General features: G+C 49.3%; 5 protein-coding genes across 5 annotated transcripts; 3 read left to right on the plus strand and 2 right to left on the minus strand.

Moving 5' to 3' along the window:
* Positions 1 to 1,738: 1,738 nt before the first annotated feature.
* Positions 1,739 to 6,381, plus strand: CTRU02_207795 (ankyrin repeat protein; the record flags this gene model as incomplete). The annotated part of the gene is made up of 3 exons (XM_036733372.1): positions 1,739 to 1,854; positions 1,915 to 2,354; positions 2,426 to 6,381. 3 exons carry the CDS (start codon positions 1,739 to 1,741, stop codon positions 6,379 to 6,381), a joined length of 4,512 nt encoding a protein of 1,503 aa, XP_036574872.1.
* A 1,661-nt stretch (positions 6,382 to 8,042) lies between these two features.
* On the minus strand, positions 8,043 to 9,389 carry CTRU02_207796 (LysM domain-containing protein-like protein 5; the record flags this gene model as incomplete). The annotated part of the gene is made up of 2 exons (XM_036733373.1): positions 8,043 to 9,098; positions 9,153 to 9,389. 2 exons carry the CDS (start codon positions 9,387 to 9,389, stop codon positions 8,043 to 8,045), a joined length of 1,293 nt encoding a protein of 430 aa, XP_036574873.1.
* A 1,305-nt stretch (positions 9,390 to 10,694) lies between these two features.
* CTRU02_207797 (uncharacterized protein) lies at positions 10,695 to 11,570 on the minus strand (the record flags this gene model as incomplete). Its single annotated transcript, XM_036733374.1, has 1 exon — positions 10,695 to 11,570. One exon carries the CDS (start codon positions 11,568 to 11,570, stop codon positions 10,695 to 10,697), a length of 876 nt encoding a protein of 291 aa, XP_036574874.1.
* A 1,436-nt stretch (positions 11,571 to 13,006) lies between these two features.
* Positions 13,007 to 17,635, plus strand: CTRU02_207798 (chitinase; the record flags this gene model as incomplete). Its single annotated transcript, XM_036733375.1, has 8 exons — positions 13,007 to 14,171; positions 14,224 to 14,417; positions 14,536 to 15,036; positions 15,102 to 16,115; positions 16,175 to 16,315; positions 16,396 to 16,573; positions 16,623 to 17,310; positions 17,404 to 17,635. 8 exons carry the CDS (start codon positions 13,007 to 13,009, stop codon positions 17,633 to 17,635), a joined length of 4,113 nt encoding a protein of 1,370 aa, XP_036574875.1.
* Positions 17,636 to 18,539: 904 nt separating this feature from the next.
* CTRU02_207799 (nitrilase) lies at positions 18,540 to 19,646 on the plus strand (the record flags this gene model as incomplete). The annotated part of the gene is made up of 1 exon (XM_036733376.1): positions 18,540 to 19,646. One exon carries the CDS (start codon positions 18,540 to 18,542, stop codon positions 19,644 to 19,646), a length of 1,107 nt encoding a protein of 368 aa, XP_036574876.1.
* Positions 19,647 to 19,687: the final 41 nt, after the last annotated feature.

Genomic DNA, 19,687 nt, shown 5'->3' on the forward strand with positions numbered 1-19,687 from the left:
CATCAATAGAAGTTGTTGCAAATGCGTTTATATCAAGACTAGAAGTTTTAATCAACTATTGACTTGTGGAACCTTCTTCGTGCTGTTCTGTGGGGGGGGGCATGCTGTGGCTAGACCGCCTGATAAAAGAAGAGGGTGTGGACTGAGTTGACATTTCGACACCGAAATAAGCCTATCATAATAATGCGTAATTTGTGGTACATATTTTCAGGCGGCAATCGCCGAGTTCTTTTCAGGTTGTATTGACGGGACAAGATGGCGAGATTTCCGTTGATGCCAGACTACGCAGAGAAGACGTACATGCGGTTGGCATAGAACGGCATCTCATTTCATAACCTAAGTGTAATCTCTTCGCCCTCCTCCTCACTCAGATGTGGCTCCTTTTGAGATGGTTAAGTAATAATTCAGGTGAGCAAGGTGAGTACGGTGGTAAGGGGAGCGGACTTGTGTTACAGTTCCATTGATTAGTTACCTGGGGCATGTGATATCTCACGTGGTAGCCGGACCCGTATAAGAGACACTCGTGATAGCTCTGCAGTCGGGATCGTTGATCAAGAAGAGACCCAATCGCCATACACCTACTTTTACGCCCTCGTCGTTGTTTTTTGCCTTGTGACCGTTTTTTGACTTCTGTACTATTCTGTTTACATTTCCGTTCTTATCACGGTTCCGACCTCTGCCTATTGTAGCCATGTGCTAGCAGGAAGAGCTACAACAACTAGTTTCTATAACTAAACTCAAATTCTTATAAGTTCATTAATATACAAAATTATAAATAATGGACGGTAGGAGGGGGGAAAAACATCGAAAGACAACATTTCTTTGCACACACTCGTTTTAGATAGGCAATAACCATACTCTCTTGGTTCGACTTTTTGATATATCCCCATGATGTAAAAAGTTTGTTCCAATTTAACAGCCATTTTATGATGTTTTATCCACACAAGACATTATTCGGCGCTTGGTCAGGCTTGTATTGAAATATTGGAGCCGTAGGGAATAATGTGCGGCCTCACTGGATGTCTGACCACAGTGGATGTGGCGCCCTTACAAGGTGCTGAGGCCCCCTGTAGCCGAGATCAATTTAGTGATGGAAGACCTGTTTGCACTGTTGCGGTATTTCAAAAGTAATTAGAACTTTGATGACTTGCAGGCCTGGCTTAGAATTATCCATCATTGGGTCTGAGGCTTCGGCATACGTTAATCAAGCAGCAAAGAAAATGGGATAAACACTATAATAGACCACTCACGCTGAGACATACTGATTTTGCGTGATTTCGGGCAGGGTCGATCCTTTCGTCCCCCCATGTAAATCCTCATGCGTCCTACCTAAACATCTAACCTTATTCAGCTTTGTGCTTTTCCCAAGGCTTTTCTATACCAACCAGTTCCAGCCAGATTGTGATGATGCATGTAGGTATCTCCACTTTCGCGGATACATTCCGACTGATTATGTAGGAGGGGGTAGTGGTGTGTCCATGACCTGCAGCTGGCATCGGCCAACATGATAAGCGATCTTCTGTCTGTCAGCAATAGTACTTTATACGTACGAGCATCCTCATTGGGCAATGGGTGGTATTGTTGAAAAGGTCGTTGTACCTCGAGTTTCGTTCTGCAGCTTTACGCACCGCACAAGAAATAGGAATTTTGCCCTAGCTGCCTAAGCCTACCTTACTCACTCAAGCAAGCTTCGAGATTACCATTGGCTTCTACAGCACTACAAGTCCTGGTTTACAAGATGGCGGTAATGAAAAAATTCATTTACCTGCTGCCCTTTGCGGCTTTTCTCGCTAATGGCGTGCATGCCGATGGAGGAGACGACTTCTCCAACAACTTAATCTCAGACCTATCACCGTGCGTCTCATCATCTCTCGGAATACCGGCACTAGAATACTAATGATGCGTAACCTCTAGCCTATTAGCCCTCTTTGGAGAACGTGTTACCATGCAATTCATGAGTCAAGCCATGGGTTGGGCTGACGACATCATACTCGCAATGGCTCCCGTCGGTATCATCACTCTTCTTGTCAGCGCAATAAGAGTGGGAGGTTTCCAATGGCTAAAAGCTGTCATTGGCAGAGCTAGAGAGAACCTTGCAGTGGCCGAACAAGAGTTGATGTCGTCTACCTCGAAAGAGGTCTGTGAGCTGTGGAACAGTCAAGAGGTGGTGAGAAGCATGGGCTCAGCCTCGGACTCGGTGGCAGAGTTCATCTGCTTGCTACCGCCAGCTACTCCTGATGATACTGGCTCTAGCACGAAATCGAGTGACAAGAGTCTGTCTGACAACTTCAAGATACTAGTAATGGATCTTGAAAAGGCAAAAAAGAATTATCTTAACCATGTTAATAAGCATGGTAATATAATAGAAGGTAACATGTTTCTCTCCTCATCTCTTTGACTAGATCCGACCTCACACGTTGAACAGAGGAGAACAGCCAATCAAGAAATAGTGCCACTAGTAATCTTAAGCAAAGCAGAGATGAAGAGAGCAGCATTGCTACATCGCCCAATGACCTTATCATTGTCCAGAATAAATCAGCCGATGCTCCCAATATCTCGCTCAACTCTCCTCCTCGACAACGAGACGTAGAGCTCCGGCTTGTAGCTGCCGCTGGAATCATGCTTCAGCTCGGGGTTCTGGTCTATTCTGGATTCTCGATATTTCACCCGACACTGAGTTTCCCGAAAGACGAACGCACCATCGAGAAATATACCTTTGTCTGTTTCGCAATTGGCACATTTGTGTTATCACTGGGCTTATTACTCTGTTCACACGTCGTGGAAGATAGCACCCATGAGGACAGATATCAGCCGGCAGGCAAGGAAGTTCGACTGATATGGTTGCAGCGGACCAAAACCGTAAGTGATCAGATTTTTGGCTCCTTTGCGCTGTTTGCAATGGGAGAACGACAACTCATCCTCACATCCTGTCGATCGCACCGACTGACTGAAGAGGACGAACGCTGGAAACTAGGGGTCAAAACGCTGGTTGGAACAATTCTTGGCCTTTGCGGTTACATTGTGCAGTTTATCGGCCTACGCGGTATGCACTGGTCTGTTTCAGTCTGTCAACTGGGAGCGACTCTTTTGATGGTAGGCCTCAAGGCTTTAGTGCGTCGTGGACTCGGTTCGTCCCTGCGATCGAACAAGCTTGATTCCGGATTCGAACTCGATTGGTTTGCAATAGCGTTGAGAGACAAAGGACTAGAACTTCTAAGATCTGAGCCGAAGTCCGAGAAAGACATGGCCATGAAAATTGAAACGGAGCATTGGCTTCTAAAAATTCCAAAGCCACATGAGCAACCGAACCAGCGCGAGCCTTCGAAAGAGGCTTTTAAGGAGCCCTCAAAAGCGCAGATGGTTATGCAGACAAGAAGAGACCTAAAGAAATTGGCAAGTTGGAGTGGGCCTGCCCCGGCAGAAGCTGTCGCTGTTGCGCGTGCGATAGAGATCACGATGAGATCTCTTTTCGATTTCTTGGATGGTACTTTCACTTGGTCTCTCACAACGCTCGATAATGAAGAGATCAAGTTTGAAGTTGTGAAAAAAGATGGAAAGTGGAACTCATCTGCAGAGGATATTGAAGCAGCGCTATCTTTATGGCTCTTTTCTGCTCATCGACACAAGTGCAAGGAAAGCCACAATCAAGACAAAACCCATGCCAGTGCGTCGAAGACTGCGAAATCGCATAGCCCCCGCATAGAAGCATCTGCTTCGGACGTTACATTGCGCTTTCTCGGCCCGAACACAGAGAGTCTTCGAAGAGATCTTGCGTGGTGGATGCCTAGCAAAGCAGTTCGATTCGTGGCAGCAACAGAAAGTAGTTCGGGCGAGGCATTTGACAATTACAAGGTGGTCGGCTATGGACCCGTACACTACGATGCGTCTGAGGGGGCAAACGGAAAAATCATGTTCAACATCAATGAGCTAGACGAGCTGGATAACAATGCAGAGCTGGGCAGTAATGGTGCTGAAGAAACGAAGGGGGGAAAAGACCAACAAGCGTCGTTCCTTGCTACGAAGTCATACAAACCCTTGAAGTTGCTCTTTGCCCAAGAAATGTTCTCGGCTTTCCTATGGTCTATTACAAGAGAAAAGAGTGTCCAGGAACAGCCAGTTGAAAACGAAGCTGACATCACGCCTAATGATATCAGCAAAAGCGAAAACTGGCAAGTTTTCACGCTCAAAAACACAAAATTATCAAAGATGGCCCAAGAGATTTATGACACTGGGCTTGGGACTCCAGAGGAAGTCTACCTGAGCATCATACCACCGCTCAGCGTCAATGACAGATTGCCGCGCACCAATGCCATTATTAGCCTGACACAACAGGAAGCCTTGCGACATGAAAAGCTTCAGCAGTGGCAGCAAGTTGCCGAAGTGTATCTTTGGCTCTTTCGGAAAGCAAAGACGTTCCCGGCCGAAAGCGACTTTGTAGCTAAGGCTACGGCTGTCTTGTTCGAATGCCACAGACAAGTTGTGTCGGCAGCTGAGCTAGCTGAACATGAAAATAAGGATACTCCTATCTATCAGCATCTGAAAAGACTGGCGTCTCATATTGCGGAAGAGCTGAAGTCTGCCAGCCGGAAATTTCGTTCGAGCCTTATGGGTTTGTACAAGCTGCAAGGCCGCGATTGGCAGGACGACTCTGCCCCGCCGTTGGGATTCCACAAATTGGCTTGGGATGATGAGGACGAAGAAGAGTTAGCAATACAGCTAAAGAAGCTAAAATTCACAGATCTTCATAAGTTTGTAGCAATCGACAGAGACAGAGACATCCGTATCGAGAAGTTTGGAATCGGCGTGAATCTAAGGGACATTCACGATTGGACCACTCTGCATTACGCCGCAAAAGAGGGAAATACCGATATCATATCATCTCTATTAGAGTTTGATGGGGATCCCAATGCCCCTGATTTGCTCGGCTGGACCCCTTTACATTACGCTTGTCATTACGGTAACACTCCCGCAGCGCGGAGATTGCTTTTGGGCGGCGCCAACGTCAACGTTCAAGGTAGAGATGGTATAGCACCGTTACACTGCGCAGTGATGGAAGGAAGAGGCGAAACTGTCAAGATGCTGGTAGGGTCAGGAGCATCCATTGACGTATTAGATGCATCAAGAAAGACGCCGTTGCTTTGGGCTGCACACGGCGGACATGCGGCTGTGATGGAGATCCTAATAGAAAAAGCAAATACGGATGCGGCAGACAAGCATGGAAGAACTGTATCACACCTCGCGGCTCTTGGGGGCCACGATACAGCAGTAGATTGCCTTATCATTCACAGCAAACTCGATGCAAATGCCCGAGACCTCAGCAGCCGTACGCCGCTACATTCGGCTGCCATGTTGGGGCATGAGGATGTTGTCAGTTGGCTTGTAGCCGTCCAGGGAGTCGATAAGAACGCCAAAGATATAGGAGGCCAGATGCCACTTCATCTCGCTGCAAGAACACGAATGAAGGACGTTGTAGAGATGCTTATTGATGAAGGGGCTGACAAGGAAGCTTCAGATCAGCATGGCCACACGCCACTACATCTTGCCGCAGAGGCAGGGATAGAAGACGTCGTGGAAATGCTTATTGAGAAAGGGAATAACAAGAAAGCCTTGGACAATTACGGCCGAACGCCACTTCATCTTGCCTCCAGGGTAGGGGTAGTGAAAGTAGTAGAGATGCTTGTTGAGAAGGGGGCTGATAAAGAAGCCTTGGATGATTATGGCCAAACACCACTTCATCTTGCTATCAGGGCAGGAATAAAGGACGTTGCAGAGATGCTTATTGAAAAAGGAAGTAACATGGAAGCTTCGGATGATTATGGTCAAACACCACTTCATCTTTCCACAAGGGCGGGTATGAAGGACGTTGTAGAAATGCTTATTCAAAAAGGGGCTAACAAGGAAGCTTCGGCTGATTATGGCCGAACGCCACTTTACCTTGCCGCAAGAGCAGGAATTGAAGGCATCGTAGAGATGCTTATTGAGAAAGGAGCTGACAAAGAAGCTTCAGATCAGTATGGCCAAAAACCACTGCACATTGCAACCATCTACGGGGAGGCAGATGTCATAGCTATATTGCTTAGAGAAGGGGCCAAGATAGACGCCCGAGATAGAGATGGCCGGACGCCACTGCACATGTCTGCAGAGTATAACGGAAGTTTTGATGCTGCTACAAAGCTTATCGAGAAAGGAGCCGACAAGGAAGCACAAGATAATCAGGGTCAAACACCTTTACATAGAGCTGTACAGTTTGGTTCGCGCCGTATTATCAGTTTGTTGCTTGAGGCGAACGCCAATAATAGAGCGCAGGATAATAATGGGAAGACACCGCAAGATCTTACTTTTGAGTTTGAAAACAACAAAGCTGTCAGCTCTCTTAGATAGTCTTATGCTGAGGAATGAACTTGCTGTTTGACGTCCACCATTTCTAGCGTGATCTCCTCCCTCCGAGAGATGACACCTCTAGGCTTGTCAAGAATTTCGGAGGCGCTTCTCTGGCATATGTCTAACAGCGGGGACGTGCGGCGAAGTACTGGTGACTAGAAACAGGCTCCAGGCATTGTCAGTTTCAGGATAGAGAAGTTCGATGTAGACGAGAGTTATAAATTAAAAAGAAAATAAGTCTACAATGACCAGAAGTGGTCTGCCCAGATATGTTATGTTCCATCAATCCATTAGCCTAGGTAGAGATAGTATTCATCCATTTCACGTGACGAGAATAAGCCCTCACACTACTTGTAAAGACTCGGGTACGCTTTCCTTCATTTTCGATGTGATTTCAACTTAGGTTTGATGAGGAAGGAAGTAATAATAATGAGGAAAAGCAAGATCTACGAAGTTGGGGGCCCCTCGAGACTGGGCAACTATCAATTAGGCTGTATGCTAAGTTTCCATACCTACCTAGTTAATGGATACTAATGGACCACAAATGAGGCCCGAATCAGTCGCTCTGCATTTGATGACGAGGTCCAATTCTCTAGGTTGACTGTCCCCCTTGAGTTCCAAGGATAGATACAATTCGGATACACGCGGCCTCAGCTGGACGGGGATGATTCGCATTGACTTACGCAACTGACCCCTGATTTCAGAAGTAGACATGGGCTTCGCCGGAAATAGTGGACCGGGGTGTCCGGCAACTGCATTCCCGAGCAGGACCGATGCCGGGAACGGGAAGGCGGGAGGCGGCGGGAGGCAGTCCCCATGTTCCGGGCCGGGCTAGTGGGCGGAAACGGTTGTCACGATCCTCAGGTAAAACTAAGGATCTCCCACATCACTTGCAAAAAATGCCCCGCCCGCCGTTTGTACTGCATCTCCTGCCACGCGTTAGGGTAAGCAATAATATCAATGCATAGCATCCTTCCTTCCACGATAACTAGCCGTTGATAATCTACATGTTCTTTGCAAGTCACCCACATCTCCACCCTTCATCATCAGACCTACTAGGGATTTAGCGAGGCTTCAGATATCCCGGATGACCAACGTTAGTCCAGTTTATGTGCTATTGTTTCAAACAGTTGCTGCGACCTTTGACTCTGAAAGACGCCCTACGTATAACTATGGACGTTTGTGCATGGGATTTCCTATGACAGCCTAGCGAAGGCGCAGCGGCTTGGTCGTGTGCCATAAATGTTTTAATATCTACAAAGAGCAAACCAATCGAATGCAAAGTCAACACCATGCGAATATATGTGAATCTAGAGAGCAAAATGTCAAACACAGCCCCAGATCTTTGCTCAACCGCAACAACGTCTCCCGACAAGATACACACTCAATCAACAAGACCCTCACAGTAAGGTAACGAAAGCCGTGCGGGATAAAATGTTCATGTGCAAGAGAGTTGTATTGCTTAAGGCTATATACTCGAAGATTATATGATACATAGGAAATAAAAACCAAAACTATTTCAAGCGGATTATGTTTTAACGTTTCACAGCTGGGCAGATCGATGACTCGATCCTACCAGCTGTGAGGACCCCAGCCATAACCTTCAATCCCTCAACATCACCAAAAAGAAAAACCCTTTATTCGCTGTGTTCGATCTTAATTCAAAGACCGACGCAAGCGTAAGTGTTCGCCCAAAGGCCAGTGCAGGTCGCGCCAGCAGCAGGGTTCCATCTGATGAAGTCGCCAACAGAGATACCGTACTGACGAGAGATGGTATCGCAGTTCTGGCCGGGCGAGACAAAGTGGAACTTCTTGCAGTTACCAACCATACCGTCCTGGACGGGCTGAGGCGTAGGGTTAGCGGTCGGTCCCGGCTGGGTGGGAGAGCCACCAGCGACGCCAGTGCAGAGGTAGTATCCAGCCCACATGCCCGTGCAAGCGGTGCCGCCGATACCCTTGTTCCAGTCTGCGAGCTGAGAGACGGTGACGCCGGTCTGAGAAGCGATAGTTCCGCACGTGTCACCCGACTTCACCAAGTGCCAGCGGTTGCAGTTGTTGACCATGCCATCCTGGATAGGCTGAGGTGTAGGGTTAGTGGTTGGTCCCGGCTGGGTGGGAGAACCACCCGCGACACCAGTGCAAAGGTAGTATCCAGCCCACATGCCCGTGCAAGCGGTGCCGCCGATGCCCTTGTTCCATTCGGCAAGCTGAGCTACTGTAACACCTGCCTTGGAGGCAATGACGGCGCAAGTGTCACCACTCTGAACTTGGTGAAAACGGTTGCAGTTATCGACCATGCCGTCCTGGACGGGCTGAGGCGTGGGGTTGATGGTGGGTCCCGGCTGCGTAGGAGAACCGCCGATGACGCCAGTGCAGATGTTATAACCGGCCCACAAGCCCGTGCAAGCGGCGCCGCCGATCTGCGTGTTCCAGGTCGTAAGCTGGGAGATGCTAACGCCTGCCTTGGAGGCGATGGTGCTGCAGGTGTCGCCGTTTTGAACCTGGTAGAAGCGGTTGCAGTTGTCGACCATGCCCGGCTGGGCTGGCTCGGGAGTGATGACGCCGTTGCCCGGATTGGTCGGGGTGGAAGTGGTTGTCGGTGGGGTAGAAGTGGTTACCGGGTTCGGGGCCGGAGCCGGATCGGGGACACCGGAAGCAGTGTTTACACAGTAGGAGTAGTCCGTCTTCCAGTCGTTGCAAGACTTGGTGGAAGGGTTCTGTCATGAGTGTCAGGGTCAATATTGAAGGCCTGTATTTCGATGTACGCTTACCATTGCGCTCAACTGTCCGATAGTAATGCCGGAGATGGTGAGCACTGTATCACAGCTGAGGCCGTCATCTGTGTTCCACCACACAGTGCAGTCAGAAGGGGTGTTAGAGTCGTGGTCGTAGAAGGGCACCGAGCTGTCGAAGCGGCGAGGGGCCAGTCTGTCAAAGCGTTTCACGCTGGCAGCGGCGCTTTGGGCGGCAAGGATGCCGACGGCAGTAAAGACTGAAAGACGAAGCATCTTTAGAAGAACGAGAGACTAGCTATTGTTATTGCTTATGATGTTGGTGGTAGTGAAATAGTGTGATGGTGCTTGATAATTCGAGTTACTTTGCTCGGGCAAATCTCTATTCTTATAGTTGATGGCTATCGGCATTATGAAACATCACAACATCCAGAAAAAAGCGCTGTTCACTATCTCTTTCGGTTGATACGCCGTTCTCTGCGCATCAAGCCAGCTTATCCGAGGCTGCCTAGGCCCTAGAGCTCGCCAAGGCGAAGCTGAACTTTGCGCAAATTTGAAATTGGTCATGCGTTGATGGACATTCTCACTTTGGGTACTAGATGAGGCAATTCGTATGATTGAAAATTTTTAAACTTCCAAGTTGGACTAAGTTGTCAGATCTGTTTAATAAACCTATGTATGTCAGATCACAATGGGGTTGTGGACTCGCTGAGGTTGCCTGGAGTTGGTTAGCAGGTAGAAACCCCCACTGGTGCTAGCAAACATGATGCAACGTTAGGTATAGTGCAACGAGAGTGTAGATACAAGAGGTAACAAGCTTGAGGGAGTCTGGAAATGGAGGCTCGTACCACAGGGGAACTTTTGTCTTTCAGGTTGCCATCTCCACCGACGAAGGGCTCTACTTTACGTCACTTGGTACCTTTGCTATATAGTACGATGCTAGTTCTTCGACCCCCTGTTTGAGTTGTGAAAGCTAAATTTTACTAGCATAGATTTACTAGCAGAGAAATAAATGCTCCTATCGGAACGAAGCTGCGATGCTCTCTCTGCCTGCCTCGTGATGATACTGACTAGGTTAAATTCGGCCATGCATATGCGTCAGCAAGGTACCCGCCCCCGCTCGTGTAACGACGAATAGATGACACATCATCGGAACGCTGCTGCCGTGTTTTATAGACATGGGTTATAGATCTTACGAGCCTCTTTTCACTTGCTTATTACTTTTATGTATGAGATCGGGGGAGGGGCTGGTGTGGAGGTGGGGTTTCGTAGGGCTGGGTGCGCGTTAGATCTTGGCTCCCCTGAACTGTGCATACCCGAGGCTTTCTCACTGCATCCTAAAATGAAAAGATTAATTGTCAGGGACATCTATGGCCCTAGTACTTTGCAATGATTTATCCTGCATTGTAGACACGGATTGGCACCCCTGGTGTAGCATTAGGGGCGGTAGTTCTTGATGTTGACTTGAGGCTGACATGATGATTGATGAATACATGCACTATCCGTTGACAAGAGTGTAAGGGTTGAGGACTATGTCAATTAAAAGTAATGGTACGAAAGAAGCCAAACAGTAGTCTACGCTCAAAGAGCAATCGGCAAAGCGATGGCCAGTGCTAGTAATGCCGATCCCATTCCCAAGGCTGCAGTCTGCGACGGTGCCATGTTCTCCTCCTTCGGACACCGCTCAGTCAGTGTCTGCCACTCGCCCTCCTTACATCCCATTTCTTTCAGCATAGCTGCAGAAACATTCGCTGCGAGCTCCTTGGCGGCTGACTGGAAGGTGCACTTGGTTGGTTTGATATTTGTCTCGAGCACCGGACAAAACTGGCCGTCACTGTACGTCTTCCTTACTTCGGTGACGCGAACCGCTGTTGAAGTCGCCTCTTCAGGATCCGAGCATGAGTTGATAGTAGCCTGGACATCGGGACGCTGGGCCCCTGGTGCTGTCTTGAACCAGACCACACGTGAGCCGCCTTCCAAAGGCGAGTTTGACCAGTGGGTATCTCCATCATCGTCTCGAGGATCCGTACTGTTAGCGAAGCACCGACGTGGAATGGAGAATTTCCAAAGAATACGAAACTCGTTGGCCGTTCCGTTGGCTATTTTGGTCATGTTGATGGCCGGAAAGTAGAAGAACTGCTTGCCCGGTGTTTGACCGACAGTCTGCGCAAACACGCTCGGCTCGAGGCTGACATCTTCATACAACCACGAGGGTTGACTTGCATTCGACTGCGTGAGGGTTGACTGCACCTCCACGGAGAGGCGAAGGTCTAGAGGCCAGACGGCGTCGATGTTGTTCACGCCAAAGACTATGGGCAGAAGATGCGATGGCGCGTATGTCTCGTTGCGTGGAAAGATGAGGTCGACTTGAAGATCAGCGGGGAGCTTCCGCTCCGCGTTTGCCAACCGCACCCACAAAAAAGAAAGGAAAATCGAGAAGACAAGCGCAATTCTCATGATGATGATAGTCTCGTTGAATTGTAAACGGCCGAGCAGAGAACACAATATGAAGCCAGCAGAGCGCTAGTTCTTGACTTTCGTAGACGTTAAAAAAGCCTGACGTAGGAAACAAATGTTGTGAAAGTTGGAGAATGCATTTGGGGGCCTGCTGGACCATCCATGTATGAAAAATGACGCCAAGAACCGGTAAACTGTGCCGCAAGCAGGGGAGAAGAGTGTGAACCACTGGGGTTGTGGTATGACCATGGCGATTGTAAGCTTAATCGGTAACCCGAACTGCTTATATGCATTTAACTTCCAAACCAGGCAACTCGGTATAGTGGATTACTTAGATTATATTTGCTACATCCATACCTCTATCCTTCTAGGCCCAAGTAGTTATCTACTGAGTCCGCTTCAATTTACAGTCCTGCTTTAACACCACCACATGCATGCTTAGTATCCACCGCTCACTCCTGTTCGAACCTCAATTGGGAAAAGCGGCGCGGTGCGAACCGAGCTCCGATACGAGATACCTGTTACAGACATCAGGAGGGGGTATTTCTTTTCCTTGCTTCAATTATCATCACTTACCCCTAGCGCTTCCATGCTTAATCCCACCACTCTTTGTTCTCGCCAACTGATCCATTCACACCTCTATTAAGCCCCTGGTAACATGGTGTCCGCCGTATCGGGAAAGCCTTGCCAAGCGTTCGCGTCCGGCGGACTCCGCCTGCTGTCTGCCAAGCCTGTGTGTGAGGAAATGAAGCTTTCTCCCCTGAGAATACATGATAGTGTAGCTAGTTAGGTTCCCTAGTTCTTTTCGAAGAATGCTACCTTCTTCTTCTGGACATATTTTACATAAAGCTGAACAATTAATGGCTCATTTTGATGTCAGACACGGGGACAATTCCTTGACACTGGATTATAGCAACCAAGTTAGTTGTTTAACTGTCCGTCTTTCTGGTCTAGTGTTTCGGTCTTGCCTAGACTATTTACGAGCCGTCCCATTTTCACAGGCTGTGCCATATGACTGCGGTTGGACTAGATGATGCTCTATTGATGATGATGCGTATCAGAGACTGTACGAGTTGCCTCTTTTCAGCTTCGTTTAGTCACGATTTCCTATGCAGACCATCAAGGCAGGCACAATCAACGAGAGTAAGGCTGGATATCTCACGACATGCGCAACTCAGCCGATTGAACCGAAATTATCAAGATGCAATGAGAACGGTCTCGACCAAAGCTGACTGACTGACAACCTTTGACTCGACGCCTAGCAAGTTACGAGACGGAGAAAAAAAGCTATATAACCACTGGTTACAGATCCCAAAGCTTTCCCTCAAACCTTTGCTCGACATGGCTTTTTGCCCACCTTCTTCGTCAATCTTTACGCTATTTTCTCCTCGGAGATTCGTTCATTAGTTACATCGAGCCCAAAACCCTTGGCTCCCATGATGAGCCAACACCGTCACTCGCTTCTCCCCTTCATGGGTTTAGCGGGCATGGTACTCAACGGCGCCTATGCTTCGGCACCAGTGAGAGACCTTTGCCCGATAACCTGTCTGGAGGCCGGTGCTGACCCGGCTAACTGGACTGTGATTGCCGAGTTCAGCCAGCTTCAGGCTTGCCAGAGGCCTATGGTACTCGACTTTTCAGTCAATGTCCCTGTTACCGATAAGCAGCAAATCCGGGTCTGTAACGTATTTATAAACGACTTTGATAGCCCAGCTATCATGAACCTGGCCTTGTCCTCCACAGACAACGATACTGAGACTAGGCAAGTTGTGCCTCAACTGGCTTGGACTCCCGCCGCATCCGAGGATGACATTGGGGGTAGGCTCGTCACCCAGAGTGTAGAGCACCTTAAGAGTTATCTTTCGAACGTCGGTCAAACCTCAGATCGATTGATGCTATTCGGAACCGTCTCAGACACCACTGTTGGTGTCTACGTTGGCGCCAATCTCCTGAGATCTAGCGTTTCAGGAGACCTCTTCACCTCCTTCTTGAACAACCTTTACAGCACTGGAATTGCCGACTCTAAATCCGCTCTAGTTCAGGTGTGCAATGGCTACGCCGGAAACGATATATTTGGCCTCATCGCTGCCTCTAGTGCTGACTTCTCCGCCGTTCACAATGCCGTTGGCCAGTGGTCGAACGGATCTTGCGTTGACACCTCTTCATACGCAGAAACCAGAGTGCTTGAAACCACTTCAATCAGCTTCTTCAAGCCAGAGATAGCACCCAACCCTCGAAACGGAACAGCGGCTGGAAACTCAACCGTGGCCGTCAGGGGTTTACTTCAGGCGCGCGCCGAATGTCGGACCGTGACGGTCGACGATGGCGACGACTGTGGCAAGCTCGTAACAAGATGCGGTGGCGGATTGACCGCGGCAGACTTCTACAAGTTCAACCCAAACTCCAAGCTCTGCTCGACGCTGCAGCCCGGTCAGCGCGTCTGCTGTACTGCTGGTGAACTGCCCGATATCCGGCCTAAGCAGAATGCAGACGGGTCGTGTTACAAATATCAGATCAAGAAGGGCGACTTCTGTAACAAGGTTGCTGTAGCTAACGGACTGACGGTTCAGGAGCTTGAAGACTTGAATAAGGAGACTTGGGGTACGTTTTGTCTTTTCTTCTTGCCGTACCTCACTAACATAATCATCTGCAGGTTGGGGCGGATGCGACAACGGCTTCTGGCCTGACAACTGGATTTGTCTCAGCAAGGGCACGCCGCCTTTCCCGTCCCCTATTCCCAACGCAGATTGTGGTCCCCAGAAACCTGGGACAGTACAGCCTAGCGGGTCAACATCGAGGGACTGGGCCAAACTTAACCCGTGTCCTTTGAATTCGTGCTGTAATATTGTAAGTTCAAAAGAAACTCAGCCGACTTCTTCGGAGCTCCCTTTATTCACTTTTTGATTTCCTTCTTTACTTATGACATCCACATCAATTACCTGAAAATACTAATAGAAAAACATAGTGGGGACAATGTGGTACGACTACCGACTTCTGCGTCGATACGAACACCGGTCCTCCAGGCACAGCCAAGAAGGATACCTTTGGCTGCATTTCAAACTGCGGCATGTCGATTATCCAAAGCGGTCCTCCGGCACAATTCATAAAACTTGGTTACTTCGAGGGCTTCAACTTAGGCAGCAGAGACTGTTTGAACATGGACGCCTCTCAGATTGATCCTTCTTACACCCACGTTCACTTCGCATTCGGCATGATCAACGACAAATTCGAGATTTACCAGGAGAATGCATACGCCGAGTTCCAATTCCAGCAGTTTAAGAAACTCAAGGGCCCGAAGCGAATTATCTCGTTCGGCGGCTGGGTCTTCTCTGCTGAAGCCCCTAACTATCCCATCTTCAGGAACGGCGTCAAGGCCGAAAACCGTAACAAACTTGCCGACAATCTTGTCAAGTACGTTGTCGATAATGGCCTTGACGGTCTCGATCTTGATTGGGAATATCCCTCTGTAAGTTGATAGTTACCTGTTTTCCTGTGTTACGTAGCTGTACGCTAACTGCAATGGCCTAAAAGGCACCTGATCTACCTGACATCCCCAAGGGAGATCTCTCGGAAGCCACAGATTACCTCCGTCTTCTGGCCCTCATTAGGTCTAAACTTCCTAAGGACAAGAGTCTGTCTATTGCCGCGCCCGCCTCTTTCTGGTATCTGAAGCAGTTTCCTATTAAAGCTATTTCAGAATTACTAGACTACATCGTCTACATGACCTACGATCTCCACGGTCAGTGGGATGCAGGTAACAAGTGGGCAAGCACTGGCTGCCCAAGCGGAAATTGCCTGCGAAGTCACATCAACCGGACTGAGACAATGAGTGCCCTGACTATGATCACCAAGGCTGGTGTACCGTCCAACAAAGTTCTCGTCGGCGTGAGCAGTTATGGCAGAAGTTTCCAAATGGCTGACCCATCTTGCACTGGTCCCAACTGCCTGTTTACAGGCGATAGGAAGACTTCGTTTGCCCGCAAGGGTAGATGTACGCAGACTGGAGGCTACATTGCTAATGCGGAGATTGATGAAATTGGAGGACGCTCGTGGATTGACTCTGAGAGCAACTCAAAAATCATGGTTGATGGAGATCTTTGGGTGTCGTACATGGACGACAGCCTGAAGGACACCCGCACACAGCTCTACAAACGATATAACATGGGTGGCACAATCGACTGGGCTGTAGATCTTGTCAAATTTCACGAACCTCCCAACTTCGGTGCAGGTGGTGGCGTTGGTGGCGGCGTCGGCTTCAGCTGGGCCGTGGTCAAGAAACAGATCATGGATGGCAGCGATGCCGGTCAAATCGGTTGCGATGCCGCGAGGTTAGTCCGCACTGGTACATGGGTCAAACATCAGTGCAACACGAAAATAGTCGCAGCGGCATCTGACTATACGCCTTCGTACCGGTGGAAGGAGATGGAGTGCCAGAGTGGCTGGGAGGATGCCGTCCGCGTGTGGAAGGCGTGCCATGCTGATGGCAAAAAGGGCTATGACTTTTCCGAAAGTATCGCCGAGTTCCTTCATATATCCTCGAACCGGGTAAGTATAACTCAGCACAGAAACAACATGATGCAACGACTAATGACAGCTTTGTGCAGAGATGTGGCGACCTATCTATAGAGAGCAACTGCGACGACTCCGCAGATTGCGAAGCTCATAATACGGAACACGATCTGGACCAATTCAAGACGGGTGCTTGCACGTATGAGATCTGGAACTCGCTCACTGAACTTCACAGAGTGAGTAGCAAGCAGGAAGCTTTGCGGTCTGGTATTCAGGTTGTCACGGGGAGATTGCTAACCAGTCTGTGTGCCGGTAGATGATTAAAAACTATTACTACTCCCTGATCAATGCCGGAAATGAGCTTAAAAGCAGCCACCAAACCTTCATTAATACCTTTGCCCCGAAGCCAAACGACGGAACAGAGATTCTTAATCTCTTTCTGACCTTAATTCCAATCCCCCTGAACACAGCAGCTGCCCGTTTCTTTGGAAGCTGTTAGTTACAATTTCGTCTCTTAAGGAACATGTACTAACAAGAAGACAGCGTTCATGGCCACGAAGTTCTTCGCTGGAGACACCGGTGGCAAGGCCTCCATGTGGGAAGCCGCAACCTCCAACATGGTTAATGCCGGGTCGTCTATTGCTAAAGACGCACTTAGCAAGGCCTCTGCTGCTCGCGAGGAGATATCCTTCAAAGCCATCTACGACGACTTGATCGGGAACTGGAAAGAACAAACTGACCGGCTTAACAAGGACATCTTCAGCGGTACCAGTGACAGTATCAAGGCGTTGAACAGCATCATCTCGGGCGGCAAAATGATTGCTGGAATGAAGGAGGGCACTGGGGACACCAGCAACTACACAAATAACTGGATTCGAGAGGCGAACATCCAGCGGGCATTCTACGCAGCCGCTATCCCAGCAGCATGGGGCGCTAACCGTCCCGCGCCTGTTGTGGTTGACTTCGGTCCCAGCTGCCAGATCGACGCACGAAAGTACTTCGCCGAGAAGCCCGATGTTTACAACTCGGGCTGGAGGTGCCCTGACGGGCACTCATACATCCTTGCCGGTGTCCGCGATGGGCCCCAAAACCCTTGCGGGCCTGTTGTCCCTGGTGGCAGCGGCTGTACGCCGACCTTCAAATGGACACTCGACATCCTGAAGGGCATTGACCAGCTCCAGAAAGATACGAATAAATGGGGAGGCGTTACGGTAGATGACCTCATTATCGGGTAAGTCGCAAGAATCCCCAGCCCTTTTCTACTCATTTCCCTAGAATTACCATATTGCGGAACAAGCAGTTTGACTGACATTTCCCTTCACAGCGCCGTCAATACGTATGTCAAAAACGGCCACAAAAACGTCATGGACCCAAAGACAGGGACGCCCGATGCTTCAGACAAATCCGTCATGGGTGAGTATGAAGGAAGCAGGCTGGACATTCGGAGAGGCGGCCTCATCCGCATTCCTGTTTGCAGTGCGGAAGAAGCAACGAAGAACCTCAACAAGGGCCGAAAAGCTTACGGTGACTCGCCCAACTACCCTTGCAACCCGTGATTGCTGTGCGTAGCCTCACTTATAACTTAGTTGGATGATGCTCAAGGTCATTTTTACTTCGGGGCCAGGGATTGGTTGAGCGATCACTGTCACTTTCATTGTGCACATTTTATTTGTGAAGAGCAGGGGGTTTTGCGATTGGAGTCATCGTAGTGTAGATAATCTTCTGGTGTGGCTATAATACTAGCTAGCAACGCTGCTAATATTGTATATATGAACTATTTGGACAAATCCAGCATTACTCAGCAAATAAAGGTACACAAATACGACCAACCAGTGACTGAACATCGAGGAGCTTCCGTAAAATGTTACTAGTAAGAAAATAGTCCATAGGGAGAGGCTTACAGAAGGGATACTGTGGACGTCCACAAAGGAATCACACCTTAGACCGGATGAACCAGGAAGGTACGTGCAAAGCCACCATCAGCTATAATCGCGTTTGACAGTTGGCCGCAGTGCCGACTTGGTGAGGTTGCCAACATTGATTCTGTCTGCCTTGCCAAATTTCGTCCTGGTAAAACGGACAGCATCGATTAAGCTGGGTACAACAAGGGACTCAGTAGCTGCAGTGTGTGCTGAGAATATGAGCGCCCATTAGTATCCCTGCATCGAAGACAGCCCGTCTGTCCGGTTCAGTGCCTGTTAGAAACCAGGGAGACCCTAGTCAGTCAACTACTATCCCACCCGGCGGATGAGAAGCCGCCCAAAATTTAGGCGATCGGAGACAAAAGAAGCGCCGACACAGCTGGAGGCTTCACTAACTTAACTATCACAAAGCACATTCAACTTCGGTGCCCGTTAAAGTTGAATTCCCCGTTTATAAAAGGTCAATTTGTTAGACAAACCCCGATATAGCTGTGGTCTAATCGTGTTGAGCACCCGCAACCCTGTTAATCTGTCCGCCATGTCCACTCCAATCAGGATCGCCGCGTGTCACGTCTCGCCTGTCTTCCTCTCTGCGCGGCGAACAACCGACAAGGCCATCTCTTTAATCCAGCAAGCCGCCAAGAACAATGCCAACCTGGTGGTATTTCCCGAAACCTATATCCCAGCATTTCCAATATGGTCCGCCTTACGGCCGCCGACGGAGAACCATGACCTCTTCAAGCGGATGGCTCTTGAGTCGGTCTATGCCGATGGTGATGAAGTCGGAGCTATCCGTTCGACAGCCAAGAAGCTGAACGTCATGGTCAGCATCGGGATTTCGGAGAAAGTTCACACGAGCAGTGCGACCCTTTACAATTCCAACGTCATTATTGGCAGCGACGGAGAGATTCTCGTCCATCATCGGAAGCTGATGCCGACCTTCTTCGAGAAGCTGACCTGGTCACCTGGAGATGGCTACGGGCTGCGAGTTGCGGAGACGCGTTTCGGCAAGATTGGAAACCTGATTTGTGGCGAGAATACAAACCCGCTTGCTAGGTACGCGCTCATGGCACAGGGAGAGCAGATTCATCTCTCGACTTGGCCGGCAATTTGGCCCACAAGAATCCCCCAGCCAAAAGCTCAGCAGCCCGAGGGCGGGTCGAGCGTGGCTAATGGTGCGAACTACGACAACGTTGCCGCGAACAGGACGCGTGCGGCGGCGCATTGCTTTGAGGCGAAGTGCTTCGGAGTCCTTTGTTCGGGATTCCTTAGCCAAGATGCCATCGAAGCAGTGTCATCAGGTGCCAGTCAATCCGATGTCGTCACCCAAGCGCTGGAAAACTCGCAGCGCGGTGCGACCATGTTCTTGGACCCTGCCGGGTCATTATTGCAAGGGTTCACGATTGACGCAGACACTCAGGAGCAAAAGCACGAAGACTTTCTGCAAACGGCGGAAGGGATCTTGTACGCGGACATGAATGTAGAAGATTGTATTGAGGGAAAGCAGTATCATGATGTCGTTGGCGGGTATCAGCGCTTAGACGTCTTTGATCTGAAAGTCGACCGCAGACGTCGAGGGCCTGCAACCTTTACTGGTGACATTTTGGATGCCAAGACAGAAGAACTAAGTCCATCAGAGAACTAGATTATCTGGATGTGTAGAAAAGTACTCAAGTAGAAAGAAAT

Source organism: Colletotrichum truncatum, assembly GCF_014235925.2.
Source record: "Colletotrichum truncatum strain CMES1059 chromosome Unknown Contig_0004, whole genome shotgun sequence".
NCBI classification, from domain to species: Eukaryota; Fungi; Ascomycota; class Sordariomycetes; order Glomerellales; family Glomerellaceae; genus Colletotrichum; species Colletotrichum truncatum.